A 15,649-nucleotide genomic window follows, 5' to 3' on the forward strand; every position below is an offset into this window, starting at 1 on the left:
TGGTGGTGGTGGTGGTGGTGGTGGTGATGGTGATGGTGGTGTTGGTGTTGGTGATGGTGGTGTTGGTGTTGGTGATGGTGGTGCTATGGTAGTAGTGGAGATGGTGATGCTGATGGTGGTGGTGGGTTCCTGCTGAAACTTCTGTGAAAGAAAACTTAGCAACTCTTGAGAATAAGGTTGCTCTGCCCCAGCGTTGCCATAGCCTAGGGACAGGCAGCAGTGAGCTTGTCCACCAAGTCACCTGGACAAACGCTAGGATATCCAAGGGTGGAGGAGATGCCGAGGCACAAGCCCCTTAATCCTTTGAGGTCCCTACTGGGCCATCTACTGGCCAGAGACAGGAAAGGTGATCCCAGAGGGGATATCAGGGGAACCAGCCCCCTCCACACCAGAGAGCACCATGTGCCCGTGTCTTACCTGCCAGAAGCCCCTCTCACCGACTTGGCCTGGCCTCTTCCCTGCCCCTAAGCCATGTCAGTGCACCACACACCTGCTCTCTGGCTGCCTTTCCCCCAGCAGCAGACTCTGCTGCCCTTTGGGCCAGTCACGTACTCCCCGAGCAGGCGCCCGAGGGTCCTTCTTGGGCCCCTCCCCTCCCAAGGGTTGATCCTGGTGCCAGGGCCCACGCATACAGAAAGCCGTCCTATCCTGCTCGGAAGGCTCTGCCTCTGCCCTCCACAAAGCGGCTGGGAGCTGTCTGGAACGTTAAGAGTGAGATGATGCAAAGCATTTGGGGAAACATGTGAACGTTCCTGCCTCTGCCGACCCCATCCATTTCAATGAATATTTACAGTACGGTCCTGAACCTGGCCAAAATAGAATGCCCCCACGCCCACTTTCCCAGTCCTGTGAGTCACAGGCAATAAAGGACAGCAGCCTCCAGCAGAGGACCCGTAGAGGACCTCCAGTCCTGAGGCCAGGTCACAGCCAGGGTCAAGGGCTCAGGCACAGCACCTTCCATCCATGGGGGAAAAAATGCAGGCTGCTCCCTAGGCACTGGAGCAAAAGGCTGGTTGCCCTTGGGAGGGACGTTTCTATGGATAGGGACCTTTCTGTGACTCCAAGACGTGGCCAGAAAATCCAGAACTCCCTGGTGCTCTCCATTGGAGAAGAGGGTGACCTCCACCAACTGATCCCAGTGTGACATGTGCATCCGTGCACCTGCCGGCCTTGCTCACTGGCTGTCTCATCTGCCCCCAGGTACATGATCACCAGCCTGGACCGCACCCACGCGGGCTCCTACCGCTGCATCGTGCGGAACCGGATGGGCGCCCTGCTGCAGCGGCAAACTGAGGTCCAGGTGGCCTGTGAGTAGTATGATGGGCGACTTGGGGGCCGGGAGGGGTGTGAAGCAGGAGGCGGTCTGCAGGGTTCCTGCCCACCCCCAGGCTCGGGGCAGAGCCAAATCCCGGCCGTAGCTTTCCATGCTCGTTGGGCCCTGATGGTGGCCCTTCCCGCCTATCACGGGAGTGCCCTCGTTTTGTGGTTGCCGGGTGCTCTCAAGGCTGCCCCACTGATAAGTGACACACGCATCTGCCAGCTCAGGGTTTAGCATTCTGTGCGTGGGACCAGCTGCTGCCTCTTTCAAAGTGCCTCACACTTGGGGGCTTGGGGGTTTGACGATGGCTTGTCTGAACCTCTCCAGCTCTGACACTCCTCTCCGCAGACTTGCTGTGCCCACCCCCGGACCCTAACCTTTCCCTCCTCCGACTTGCTCACCCAGGAGCCGTAACGGCGAGCGGGTCCCACGGTCCGCGGGGTCATTGGGAGATGCCTTATGGTGGCACCATGACCCTCAGAGGAGGGGCGGGGAGGACGAGTCTAGGTGTTTGGAGGAGCCAGGTGAGCTGATAGTGAAGTACAGGGACACCGGTAGTCCCTGCACCGGTCCCCAGAAGGACGTTCTCAAACGGAAGAAGGGAAGGCAGCTTCACAAGGAGGCCTCTCAGGGACCCAGAGCACCAACCAACACCCTCCTCCTGGGACTCAGCCTCCCCGCCCCCGCCCTGCCCCCCTTCCTGAAATAGCTGCTGTGTGCTAGAATCAGCCTCATTCTGGGCTCTTCCAGGAGCAGAGGTCTGAGGTAGCACAGTGGGACATGAGACCGCAGAAAGCCTTAGTGAGCCTTGAAATTAAAAAAAATAATAATAATAAAGGACACCTCCTCATCCAAAGCCTACAGGGGATCGCCTCTGAATTAGCCCAGGAGAGAGCTTGCTCCTCGAACAGAAGTAGGGGAGAGAAATCTAAAAGGAAACCTCAAGCGAGGCGAGGAGTGTTGATAATAATTATGGAAAACAACCGTAATCAAAAGTGGAGGACGGATTGTCTCCATAAATCAGCACTAAAGGCAACTCAGCTCACTCAGAGGAGTGGAAAAGCCCAGAATTAAAATGATGGATCAGGACACTGTCGGCGGCTGGAGAGCTCCCAGGGAGCTTCATTTAGCCGGTGCCTGGGGTCCCGCGGGGCAGGGGCAGAGCCGCAGACCAGCCTCCAGAGGGACCACGCGTGCAGGCAGGTGCTTGTGTGCAAGTGTGCGTGCGTGAGTGTGGCTTCACGCACGTGTGTGCAGACGCATGTGCGTGTGCATGGGTCTGCTGCTTCGTGCCCCGCGTGCGGGAGACAACCCATGTGCACATGCAGGTGTATCCATGTACGTGTGTGCCAGCCTGTGTGGAAGGGCACACGACGGGGTTGGTCTGCCTCTTGGCTCACCTCGGTGTTGGTGATACCGTGTGTGTTCAAGTCCGTGTGCGTGCAGTTGAAACACCATCCAGGACACGGTCTCCCTGACCATCTAGGCTCATCCAGAGAATTCCTTGAGCTGCTGTGCCCAGTGCACCTGGCCCGCACCTGCCCGTAATACTCCTCCAGTCAGTGAGCGTTACTGCTGGAATTAATATTCTGTAGCAGCATACCGAAGAAAAAAGAAACAGACCACAGAACGGAAGGGCTCCTGGCGCACACTCTTCTGACCAAATGCAGAGCAGTGGGCTGATGCAGCTGGCCCTTGAAGCCAGCTCAGCGTCTGCCCCTCACAGGAGTGTCCCTGTCCCCCCTCAAAGCCACGTGGCAGCCTGGGCTTTGGGAGCCTCTGCACACGGTCACGGCCAGCATTGCTCCCGGGCTCCATGGGGCCGCTGCTTAGCTGTGCCCGTGTGGCAGCAGGTGGTTCCTGGCAGAGAGCAAGAGGTACCTGGAAGGGCCCGGAGGACCGAACGCAGTGGGGACACCCAGGTTCACCCCATTCCTGACGGCGAGCTGCAGCTCCCAGGCCAGCCCCAAGAAGTGCTCCTCAAATGTCACAGCCGCCTGGCTCCGCGGTGTCATAAAGAAGCAGCTACTGCTTGCAGCCCTTCGGACTTAAAGCCAGAGGCTTGAGGGGAAGCCCTGGGAACTCCAGGGGGCAGTTGAGAAAAAACACTCACCCTAATACGTTAATGACGGTTTCACTGCGCCCCCTCTCCTCCCAAGGTGGCCACGGTGGGACAGAGAAGGGAAACTCACCTCCCTGTCCTGTCCCTTGCTGGACACACTCGTCTTATCTGGGCTCTGGGGGTGGGGGGTTGTTTCTCTCTCCCTAGTTGTGGAAGTTGAAGAATCTGTTGCCCAACCTATCCCCCAACCCCTCAAACACTTTCCAGGATCCCGGGGGCGGAGAGCGGGGAGACCTCGCAAAACCTTCCCACCGACAGCATCACTCTTTCCCCCCTGTTGAAGGGCAGTGCACACCCTTCTCTCCCGACCTTACCCCGCAAGGCTGGTGGGGAGGAGGCTGCCTAAGTCACACGGCGAGGGAGTGCCAGAGCAGGACTTGAACCCACAGCCGCCCGATTCCAAAATAGCCCCCTCACCACCCTGCCATCTAAGATCAGGAAGAGAAAGACCAAACTGGGGTGGGGGGAGGCGCTCTTCTTGGCTCTCGGCAGAGGCAAGCAGATGGAAAGATTTACAGGTACTTCCTGGATGGTTTCGTGCCTAAAATAGGATCATGCCATGGATTTGGGGGCGGGGAGGGGTCAGGAAGTGTGGTTTCCAGCCCCAGCCTCGGCACTGGGTAGCTTAGGACTCTAGACCCCTGGTGTATATGTGCAGCGGGCGGGGAGGGGGGGTGGACAGACAAGGAGGAAGCATGGCCTCATCCCCCTGGAAAGGGGGGCACGTGCCCCAAGACCCCTTGGAACAGACACGGATTCAAGCCCATGTCCCTCGGGAGATGCCAAAGGAGATAGAGCAGAGGCTCTGGAAGGCTCCCTCTGCCAATGTAATTATGTGCCTGTCTTTCTTCCATGGGTTCCCAGGACAAGTCTGAGAGATAGGAAGGCATCTCGAGATGGGGAAACTGAGGCTCAGGGAAGGTAGTGGACAGCCCAGGTTCTCACAGCCAACATTTCTGCCTTCCACCTTCTCCTGTCTCGCTGTCAGGACACTGTAGGGTCCGGCCATGAACCACCCCCCCACGCCCTCCCATTCAAATCCAGGCTCGGTTCTCCCTCGCCGTGTGACTTGGGGAAAGTTACTTAACTTCTCTGTGCTTTTGCTTCCTCTTCCCTTTGTGTCCTGGAATAAGCATTTCAGCTTTCTCACTCTGGCAGCCTTCGCAGCTTACTCCCGGCCACATGTCTGCTCTCCAGAGCTGAGGCTGGGGTAAGGCAAGCGAGACAAGGAGGCGCTCTCCCTCCGCTACTCACTGTGCACAAACAGGACGCTAAGAGCGGTGCCTCCTTAATCCTCACCCAGTCCCAGTCCAGGGGCTCTCCCGGCTGTGCCCTGCAGCCCTCCTGCATCTGTCTGTCTGTCCACCAGTCTCTCTTACACAGTGACACCGATGCCCACCGTCTAAGGATGGGTGGGCAGCAGCTGCTTCTCCAGACCCCTCCGTCTCTCCTGGTGGGTTTCTGCATCCCAGGGGCGGAAGCCTTTGCCCTGGGGCTCCATGCAGCCTGTTCCTGGTGATGCTGCCCTCCCAGGCTCCTGCCGGGACTGGGCCAGGCAGGACCCACCTCTGGCTCCCACCCCCCCTTCCCAAAGAGGGACTGTGCATTGGGTTCTAACGAGAAATTAATAAGGCAGCTGTGCTAACAACTAATGATAATGGCAAAGTCGTTACAAAAAGATTCTTTACATGTTTTTAATTACAGCAATTAAGAGGAAGTCAATAAAACATCCACCCCCTCCCCAGCTCCCTCTCAGCCTGCAGTCCCCGCCCCTGGCCCCAGTCTCTTCTTTGTTTCTTTAAAGTTGCCATAAATTTCTGGCTTGGAGCAAGCTGGCTGACAGGCTGAGAGTGTTCGGAGAAGCTTCCTGGGTCAAGGAGCCTTCCAGGCTCTCTCCACATCCACATCCTGGGGGCAGCAAGCCCACCCACAGGTCACAGGGCAGAGGGCCCCTGTCCCATCTGGAAGCCACCTGTACAAAGAGGGACATGAGGGTATCGAGTCTGTTGTTGGGGCTGATGCCCAAAACGCCACCAATGGGCCAGCCCATTTTTCTTAATTTTTTTTTAAAGATTTTGTTTATTTATTTGACACAGAGAGAGAGAGAGAGAGAGAGATCACAAGTAGGCAGAGAGAGTGGCGGGGGGGTAAGGGGAGGCAGGCTCCCAGCTGAGCAGAGAGCCCAATGCAGGGCTTGATCCCAGGACCCGGAGATCATGACCTGAGCTGAAGGCAGAGGCTTAAACCACTGAGCCACCCAGGCGCCCCTTTCTTAATTCTTAACCTGAGTGTGAGCATTGAGTGTGGACTATTCACCGGCCATGCTGTAGTTCTAGAGAACATGATCTGGTCTAGCTGGAGCATTTTGCCTGAATGTTTCACTCACTTGTGCAACTACTACTATACTCCCACTGCGTGCTGAACTGCGTTCTAGGCAGTGAGGACACAGGCAACAAAACCGGGACACCTGTTCCTGCCCTCAGGAAAGTAGTAGGGTGCCATAAAAGCTAAAAGGTAAATATATGATAGAATACAGAGCAGAGAAGCCCGTGGAGAGAAAATAAAGTACAATAAGGAAAAATGAAGCCAGGTTACAAGAGAAAGAGGCTGGGGCAGCCCCGTCTCAGATATCCTATTTGATATAGTGGCTACAAAAGGCCATCTGGGGAGGTGACATTGAACAGTCTCAAAGGAAGCAAGAGAGTAAGGCACACAAAGAGATAAGGTCTTTCCAGCTAGGGAACAGCAAGTGCAAATGTCCTGTGGTAGGTTTGGGTGTCTGAGGGGTCACTGAAGCAGAGAGAGGGAAGGAGAGAGTAAAAGGAGGTGTAGCTGAGGAACGGGATCACTAGAGACACATGGCAGCATTCAAGAAGAGGTTGACGCTTTTGCTGTTACAGTGCAGTGGAAATAAGTATGCATGGTGGAGAAGAGGCATGATGCGATCTGATTGGAGGGAGAAAGCACTGTTTCCCGAATAAACAAAACCACAATGAAACACTGTCTCGTGTCCCACCAGATTGGCAAAAACCAACAAGTCTGGCAAGACCAAGAGAGCATCTCCCATCCGTGCTGGCGAGAGCACAAAGGGGTAAATGGGCGCAGATTTGGAAACAGTTTGGTGTTACCTGGTAAAATTAATGTGTGCATGCCCTGCCGCCCAACAGTTCCGTCCTTGGGCTCATGCTCGAGGGACTTTCTTAGCCGCATGCGCCAGAAGATCCCCAGGAGACTGTTCTTAGCAGGACAGCAAAACCCAGAAAACGGACCCAACCTGCAGGTACACTGTGCCCTCTTGCCACGTGGACACCCATGCAGCTGCGACAATGACTGGACTGAGTGTAAGCCCAATGCTGGAGCTCACACACACATACACACACACACACACACACACACACACACACACACACACACACACCAGCAAATCATAGTAGATGACATAAAAAATAATTCCAGCTGTAAAGGGCTTGGAACCAGACTACATTAACCCTAAATTGTTTAAGGAGGCATTTCTGTGCGGCAACACTTGGGGGGAATTGCCACAGCATTCGGGACGACAGTTACCTCTGGAGAGGGAGGGGACGCACCTGGGGGTGCGGGGGACAGCGTGGCGAGAGCAGGGAGTTTTGTTAGTGTTCCGTTCCCTAAGCTGGGTGGCGGGTATGTGAGCGTTCGTTCTCGTCCTCTGCAAAGTATCCGTGTCATGACATTCACTCTTCTGTATGCGTGACATACTTCATGATACAAAAAAAAAAAGCTTTAGAAATAAATAAAGCAATGAACGTATTCTGAAGTGGGATGCCTACTTCACAAGATCTTTTAAGATGTAACAAAGACATCAGGAATTTGGAGGCCCTTGCAGCTGTGCTCCAGGCTCACACTTATTTGCTCTTTGGGGAGTTCGTTGGGAAAGGCGGCTCAGCGCCGTGGGCATCACGCGGTGTGTTAACAAGCGTGGACCTCGGGGAGCAAGTGTGAAACCCCTTATCTGTTTCCGCCCTAATGTGCGTGCATTTTCCCAGGGGTTCCTGGGTCCCCAGGCTCTGCCAGCGTGTGACCTCCCTCCCTCCAGCCTGCCTTCTGCCCCGGCCCGCTGAGTGGACGCCTTCTTGGCCCCTTGCTGCCGCTGTGCCTTGGGGCCCGTGAGCGGAGTGAAGGGCTCCGTGAGCGGGTCCCGGAAGCCCACTTGACTCAGTGCAGTGCAGAGAATGGGAGGGCGCTGGGGGCCTGAGAGCCATGGTGAGGCAAGGAGATTATGGGATGGAAACGTGGAGGAGGCATCAGTGGCCGAACTTGGACCAAGAGCAGCTGTGCCCTTCCTGCCGTCCCTCCCACTGTCCACATGTACATCCGTGCGCCCGTGTACAGTCATCCGTCGTCCCACCGTCCACATGTACATCCGTGCGCCCGTGTACAGTCATCCGTCGTCCTGCCCGCCCTTCCTGCACCCACCCCCTCCTCCCTCCGTCCATCCCTCCGTCTAACTCCTCCCTCCGATGAGGGCGGTGGGGGGGGTGGGGGGAGGCAGGCCCCCCGCTGAGCAGAGAGCCCAATGCGGGGCTCGATCCCAGGACCTGGAGATCATGACCTGAGCTGAAGGCAGAGGCTTGACCCACTGAGCCACCCAGGCGCCCCTTTCTTAATTCTTAACCCGAGTGTGAGCATTGCGTGTGGACCATCCATCCATCCATCCATCCATCCATTTATCCACTGAACAGACCCACTTCCCAATGTCCCTTGATGTTCTTTCTTTTCCTCTGCTTAGCCCTGCTCTCCTGTTTCCTGGCCCTCACGCACTCTTCTTCCTCTGGACCGTCACACCGTCACCCCACCACATACGCACACACACACACTTAACTAACACCTACTCTTATTTATGTTTCCGCTTAGAAGAAGCCTCCGCAGCTCCGCCCCCAGTCTAAAGTAGGTCTCCCGCACCTACCTCTCACAGAAGAACCCCGTTCCTCCCTCCTCACGGTTGTCACAGTATGTCACTGAACATCTGACTCTTAAGTCCCACAAGGGTGGGGACCGGGTCCTTCTTCACTACCTGCCAGGACCGGCTGTGCTCTTCCTTTCGTCCCTCTCACCAAACCTACATAAGCGGGTCCAGGCATCCGTCCTTCTGCCTGCCTTTCCCCCATCCATCCCCTCCTTGTCTTCCTGTCTTCCTCCTTCCCTCCATGCATGCATCCCGCAGCAGGGGCTCAGTAGGAACCACCACATGATGGCATTGGGTGAGTTCAGAGGGAACCCACTGTGTGTGGAGTACGCCGCTAGCTGCCCGTCGGTTCTTGCTGATGAAGGCAGCTGCCTCTTGACGCTTACCGTGTAGCGGGGAGAGAGAAAGAATGTGCGCGAAGCTTGTTAAGGCAGGGGTGAGTTATGAAGGAAGCAGAGAGGAAATGTGGTGGCAGGGGGGCCAGGTTTGAATGCTGGCCCTGCCCAGCCCTGACTGCTTAAACGTTGGATAAGCCACTCTATCTCCATGAGCTTTAATTTCCTCACTGACGAAATGGAGCTAATAAAACTAGAGAGGGGAGAAAGAAACACTATTACCATGAAATTGCTTTAAATTGTTCAAATATATCTTCAGAGTTCTGTGAAAAGTTTTTTAAATAGATAAAATTATTGTGAGGACTGGAATCAATGTGATTTATTGATGCAATTTTTTTATAGACAGAGCCAAGTAATGGAAATTAATAAACAACTAAAAATGTGTATTTATTAGAGTCGTGCTAGCTGTGGTAGCATGAGGATTACGTGCACATGAAGTCCACCTAGAAAGAAAGCTGATGTAGGGTCAGCCACGGCAATCTCTGTTCTTTAATTCTGCCTGGTGGCATGGGATAATCTTTGCTGAAGAAGTCCATGTTTCAATGAAGCTGTGAAAAATGTACACGATTCTAATATTCTAATAATACAAACATTAGATATAATTTTTAGCACTTTAATATACTCTTCCAGTTTCTGTGTCTGCGTAACAAATTGCCGGAAAGCATAGTGGTGTACAACCATCATTTATTAGGCTCACCGAGTGGGTGAGCCTTGGATCTAGACAAGGCGCGGTAGGGATGGCTCATCCCCGCTCTGTACACTGTTAGAGGCTGGGGACTGAATTATGTGAGGGCTCACACGTTGATCTATATGTCCAGTGTGGGTGCTGGCTGTCTTCTGGGGACCTCAGTTCCTTTCTTCAGGCACCCTTCCCATGTCTATGTGGGCCAGCCCGAGCTTCCTTAAAACATGGCGACTGGATTCCAGGCAGATGTGTGTGGACAGAGAGATGGATCCAAGGGGAAGCTGCATCCTTTTGATGACCTAGCCTTGAACATGAGATACCATAAACTCCAGCACCTTTGTAAGAAGCACATGTTGGATGGGAGACAAATATTGATGCCGCCATCTTTGGAAAGACACACATCTTTGGAAAGATCCGGACACACACGTAGTATCTCATGTGATCCTAACTACAACCTATGAGGAAGGGACTCTTCATAATTGCGTTTTGCAGAAGAGGACGTTAAGGCTCAGCAAGGTCAAAATTTTGCCTAGGGTCGTGCCTGATAAGTGGCAGAAGTAGGTTTTTTTGTTTTTTTTTGTTGTTGTTTTTTGTTTGTTTTTTGTTTTTAGATTTTACTTATTTATGTTTTTTGTTTTCAGATTTTATTTATTTATTTATTTGACAGAGAGAGAGATCACAAGTAGGCAAAGAGAGGCAGAGAGAGGAAGGGAAGTAGGCTCCCTGCCTAGCAGAGAGCCCAATATGGGGCTCGATCCCAGGACCCTGGGATCATGACCCGAACTGAAGGCAGAGGATTTAACCCACTGAGCCACCCAGGCGCCCCCAGAAGTAGGTTTTGAACTCAAGTCTCAGTGACTCCAAAGCCATTACCATTACATTTACTGCCTGCCGAGTGTAGAGTAAGGATGCCAACGGTGCGTTCTCTTTCTTGAGATCCTTAATTGGCTGGATCCCTCTGAGATGCCATTGACTCATGGCACCTTGGTGAATCATGGCTTGTTCTGGTGACATTCTAGGCAGGGGCCCTGCAGGCTTCTCAAGCCTGCATGAGAAGTAGGGTATAAGTAATTCAGCATGGAGGGCACATGATGTGGTGTGGGCATTAAGATGGGAAAGGTTGACTGGGGTCAGATTAGGGAGGGACCTCGAATCAAGCAAGGGGATTTAGACTTTCCTGGGACAATGAGGAGATCCCAAAGTTTCTGAGCAAGTCAGCGATATGTCCAGAAAAAATTAATTAGGAAGAGTGTGAGAGATGATGGGTTGGGGGGGAGCCTATGGAGACCTTGTTGTGGGGGGTGGTCAGAGCAGCTGGAGTGACAGGGTTCGCTTGGTGGTGGGCCTGTGGGAACTAAGGTCAGAGGGCTTGGTGAATGAGAGGGGTAACCAAGAGGAGGAATCAGAGGACTTTGTCAGGACAGGGAAGGAAGCACAGCACCACAGAAGGCTCGAGGGCAGGAGCAGGAAGGAGCTATACACAGAAGATCACGAGAAGGAGGTATGAAAGGCCAACATTTCTGTTGGGAATCAAGTGTTGGGTTTTGGAGCTCAGAGAAGAGCCAGAGCAGATAGGAGAGTCTTTGTAGAGGGGCTCTGGTCATCATCATCAGAGGAGGGGAGGCAGTGTGGCAGGAGGAGAACCGAACCCAGGACTTTGGAAAAGGAGAGGGTGGGTGCGTGGTTCTCAAACTTTGGCGTGCGGCAGCGTCCTGGAGAGAGTAAATCAAGCACTCGGAGATCCGGGTGCATCAAAGCAGGGCCTTTCCATGGGGAGGAGGGAAGGGTGGGGACAACTATGGGCTTACCAAGTTCCAGAGGATTCTGAGACCCACTGTTAAGAGCCACTAGCTTGAGCCCAGCTGGTCATTCTCAACCTTGGCTCATATTGAAACTACCTGAGCTGCTTCAGAAATACCCACGCCTGCATCCCATCCGCCCCTTGGGGGACCTTAAAGGCCCCTCAGGGGGTTCGGAGGCTTAGCCAGCCTGGGGGATACCTGGTTGAAGGAGAGGGAGAAGAGGCAGCGGTGTTCAAGGGGTTGGGAAATAACAGTCAAAGCAGCAGGAGACCAGGTGGCTTGGAACGTGGCCCCCTGGGCGGGGGAGGGGACAGTGGGCCATGGGGACATGCAGCTCAGTGTTCGGTGGTCGGAATCTGATTGCACATGGAAATGCTGATGGTCAGCTCACACGCCGTACCAGGGGAAACAGAAATCTGATGGTGAGTTCTTGAACTTGGCATCAGCACTTTTTCTCATGGCCAAGCTGGGGACCATGATGCTTCTCACACTTGAACGTGGACCATGCCCTTCACCGGGGGTCTGGTGACGATGCCCGTTCTGATTCAGTAGGTCCGGGGTAGGCCTTGAGACTCTGCATTTCTAGCAGCTTCCCAGGGGCGCCCAGGCTGCCGGCCCACGGACCACACTTTGAGCAGCAAGGATGTGCATTCATGTTCAAAAGTCCTGACGTTCAGCAGAGACACCCCTTCCTGTATCCAGCGTAGCCCTCTGCTACTAGACTCAAACCCTGCCGCGGTTCCCGCAGCCAGGTGGGCGACCAGAAGTCACTCGATTCTGCTTCTCTGCTGCTCTCTTCCCCTTCTGGCTGACACACCAGAGCTGGGAGAAATGTTCCCTGCTTATCTGCCAGCGGGATAGGCATGTTTCTAAAAGAGCAATATGGTGCTTCCATTCACACATGCATGGGCCTCCCACCCAAGGCAGAGGAGGAAAATCACCTCCTTTCTCCGTGAGCATCCAAGACCCCATCCTCTGCAGTGTACCCAGCCTTGCCTCCACCAAGAACCTAGCACACCAGCCCCATGAGCCCCGTGCTACGCCCTTCACGTCACGCTGAAACCCCAACCGCCCTTCCAGATGCAGATCTGAGTTCAAATCCTGGTTCTGCCCCTTCCTAGCCCCGTGCCCTTGGACAAGTCGAGGAACCTCTCGGAGCCCGTCTGGGCAGTTTTTCCCTTTGTAAAATGTGTGAAATAATGACCAGCCTCTTCATGGTTGCGGGATGAATTGATCAGTTCACGGATATGGCTATAGACCCAAAAAGCTCAAAGAGGGACATTTCCTAATGATGGGCTTCTAGGGTAGGGTGATGGGGTCAGGTGGGTGGTCTGAGCCCAGCAGCTTCCTTCCCTACAGTCCTCCTGCCGCCGCCACGCCCAGCGCAGGAGCTGGGCAGTCTGACCCCCACATCTGCTCTTCCCTCCTGCAGACATGGGGAGCTTTGAGGAAGGCGAGAAGCACCAGAGTGTCTCCCACGGAGAAGCAGCTGTCATCCGCGCCCCACGCATCTCCAGCTTCCCACGGCCACAGGTGACCTGGTTCCGGGACGGCCGCAAGATCCCGCCCAGCAGTCGCATGTGAGGCCCTGCCCTGGAGGGGGGACCCAGGAGGCTCGCCCTGGTGGGGAGGGGATCTGGGACCTCCCCGATGGCAAGAGAAGGGTGGCTTACAAGGAGGGGCTTTCTGGGAACACCCATGTGAAGACTTGGAGACACAACAGCTCGGTGGCTTTCCTGGGGAACCCCAGGGCGTTGGCCCCCCCTCAGCAGCTTCCCAAAGCACTTAAACCCCCAACAGTCAGCCACAGAAGCCATGCCCATCTGCAGGAGGGCGCTGGCGTGTCCCCGGCAGGGTGGCCGCCCAGCTGCTTCCTGTGTGGGGTGCGGGTGTGGCTGTGTGTGTTTTGGCTGCCGGGAGGAGGGGAGGCCAGGGGAGGCCCCGGCAGGGAGAGAAACACATGGCCCTTTCAGCAGTAACAAGGACCCCTCTGTGTGGCCCAGGGCGTGGGTTGTGGCAGCCAGGCAGGGGGTGCAGTTGCTGTGGAGCCAACACCTTCACAGGGCGCCGGGGGCAAAGCGTTTCCTCTGGGGACACTCCCGGCTCTCCTGATTCCGCCTCGGGGTCCGGAGCCAGCCTAGGCCCTTTTGGACTCCAGCTCTCCCCTGCTCCCAGAAAACAAGAAAGACCACCTTTGTCCTGGTCCCCGCAGGCCACAGGTCAGCTGTGGGTGGAACCCATCCTCGGCTATGGGAAGTGGGAGCCACGATGGACAGTGCTTGCCCTTGGGCTGAGAGAGGCCTTAGAAGGATAGCATGATAGCATCCCAGCACAAACAGTGGCTGTCGCTCATTAAGTGGCCGCGGTGTCCTCGAACCTGGGCTGAGCACACTACACACGCCATCCTCTCCTAGATGGGCGTGTACCTCCCTGCGCAAGACACTGTGTCTCGTTCCCCTTTCGGTCCCCAGAGCGCACGCCCAGCTCGCACCCGCAGGAGGAATGACCGGCGCCGCAGTCCTGCAAGGGGGCTGGCTTTGGCTCCGCTTTCTGGACAGGAGAGTGCCCCGGAGCTGAGCTACGTTGCCGGGTCTCACACAGCTGGTTCCAGGCTTACCGATTCCAGAGTCAGGGTCCTTGGTTCTGTCTTGCATGGAAATTATGTGACAACAGGGACCCAGACAAGAAGAGAAGAAGGATAAAGTGATTGTGCGTGCAGAGAATTGGTCCTGGTACAGTGATTCTCAACCTGGTTACCTGTTAAAATTGTTTTGGACGATTTAAGACGAGTTCATCTTTAGATCCTAGCCCTGCACATTCTGGTTTGTTGACATGGGGTGTACCCTGGCGCATAGCTCCCCAGAGATTCTGATGTGCAGCCACAATTGAGAACCACTGTCCTAGAATATGTCCGTTACCCACAGACACAGAAATGCTGCATAACAAAAGGTCCCAGGGGCTCAAGGCAGTGAACATTTCTGTGTCCTCTGAATGTGCAGACTGGGGGACCTTGGCTCGGTCTCCCTGACTTGCCTGGGGTCGGATTGGCAGGTCACATTAACCAGAGGCTCTGCTCCACGTGTCCCATCCTCCAGCCAGCTAGCGCCCGGCTTCTAGAAGTTGCAGAGGACTAGGGAGGGAGCAGAAACATGGATTTGCCAAGCTTCTGCTAACATCCCGGTGGTCGAAGTAAGTCACATGGTAGGACTCAGCCTCCAGAAGCAGGGGGATGCACCGTGCCTCTTGAGTGGGAAGACCTGCGAAGTCACATGGCAAAGGGTGTGGCTTCAGAGCTGGGGGAGCACCGGGGTCGTCTTTCCGCCGCCCAGGTTAACAGGAGGGTGGACAGACTCCTGCTGTAGGAGGCTCAGGCTTCCTCACACCTCCTTAAGGGTCAGTAAAGCCAGCAGAACGTGATTTACCCTTCACACAGACAGTGAGACTGAGCTGCACAAGGGGGGCGTGGTGCTCCCCCACACAGGTGTGGAGACACCTGTGAACACACATGTCCCCAGCCCTCCCCGGCCCCCTTCTCTGAGGTTCTCGCTCAGCTCCAGGTGTGCCTGTGATGGCAGCCCGCAGGCCGGTCAGCGGACCGAGGCCGCCTGGAAGGCTGTGTGGAGAAGGATGCTGAGGCCGCATCCAGACTCGGGGGCCAGAGCAGCGCTGTGACAGGTCACAGCGGGCGCCGTGGCCGCCGGAGGGCTCGTGGGCGCGTCTCCCCAGCGTCCGCTGTGGCGGATGAGAGCCTCTCTCCGCCCTCGCTCCCATCGCCCCGCGCCTCACACCGTGCCACCCCCTCTTCTCCCTCCTACCCTCCGTCCTCACCCCCTCTCCGTTCCCAACAGCCTCTGGCGCCGGGACAGAGAGATCTTGGCGCGCAGACACATGCCGCCTTCGTGGTCACACCCGCCGCCTTCCCGCCCGCTGCGGCGCTCCAGCCAAGCACACGAAGGAGGGCTGTAGAGATAGTATCTCAGCAGTTACAGCAGATTAATATTCCTGGCGGAGAGGAGAGGTCCCTGGAAGCAAATTCCCCGGCGTCTGTTTGCCGGAGATTCGTATCTGCTGCGCGCCGTCGGCCAGAGGGGCGTGCGGGGCGCCCGCGGCAGCTGCTGTCTCCGCGGGGCCCCCTCGCTGCCGGGGCAGGGACGCCGATTAGCCACACTTCGCCGGCGCCCTGGTGCTCCCTGTTGGAAAGGAGACAGGACGCCCTGCAAAGACCCATGCTGGGGGCTTCGGGCAGGTTCTACGACGATTTCTTTTATTCTTAATTAAATTACCAACGGGGCCCCCGTGGAGCCGAGGGGGAGGAAAGGTGTGGCTTAGTAGGAGGAGGGACGGAAGGCAGGGTGGGAGCTGGGCCAGTGATAGAAGTGGGAAAA

The 15,649-nt window shown here is 55.7% G+C and overlaps 1 protein-coding gene across 2 annotated transcripts in view; it reads left to right on the plus strand.

Moving 5' to 3' along the window:
• SDK2 (sidekick cell adhesion molecule 2) overlaps nt 1-15,649 on the plus strand; it is a 248,952-nt gene that overhangs the window by 143,813 nt on the left and 89,490 nt on the right. For both annotated transcript variants that reach the window (XM_059380651.1, XM_059380652.1), the window contains exons 3-4: nt 1,201-1,307; nt 12,697-12,844. In XM_059380651.1, the coding sequence (XP_059236634.1) occupies nt 1,201-1,307; nt 12,697-12,844 (255 nt within the window). The remainder of the gene's footprint in view (nt 1-1,200; nt 1,308-12,696; nt 12,845-15,649) is intronic.

This window comes from Mustela nigripes, chromosome 16 (assembly GCF_022355385.1).
Source record: "Mustela nigripes isolate SB6536 chromosome 16, MUSNIG.SB6536, whole genome shotgun sequence".
NCBI lineage: Eukaryota > Metazoa > Chordata > Mammalia > Carnivora > Mustelidae > Mustela > Mustela nigripes.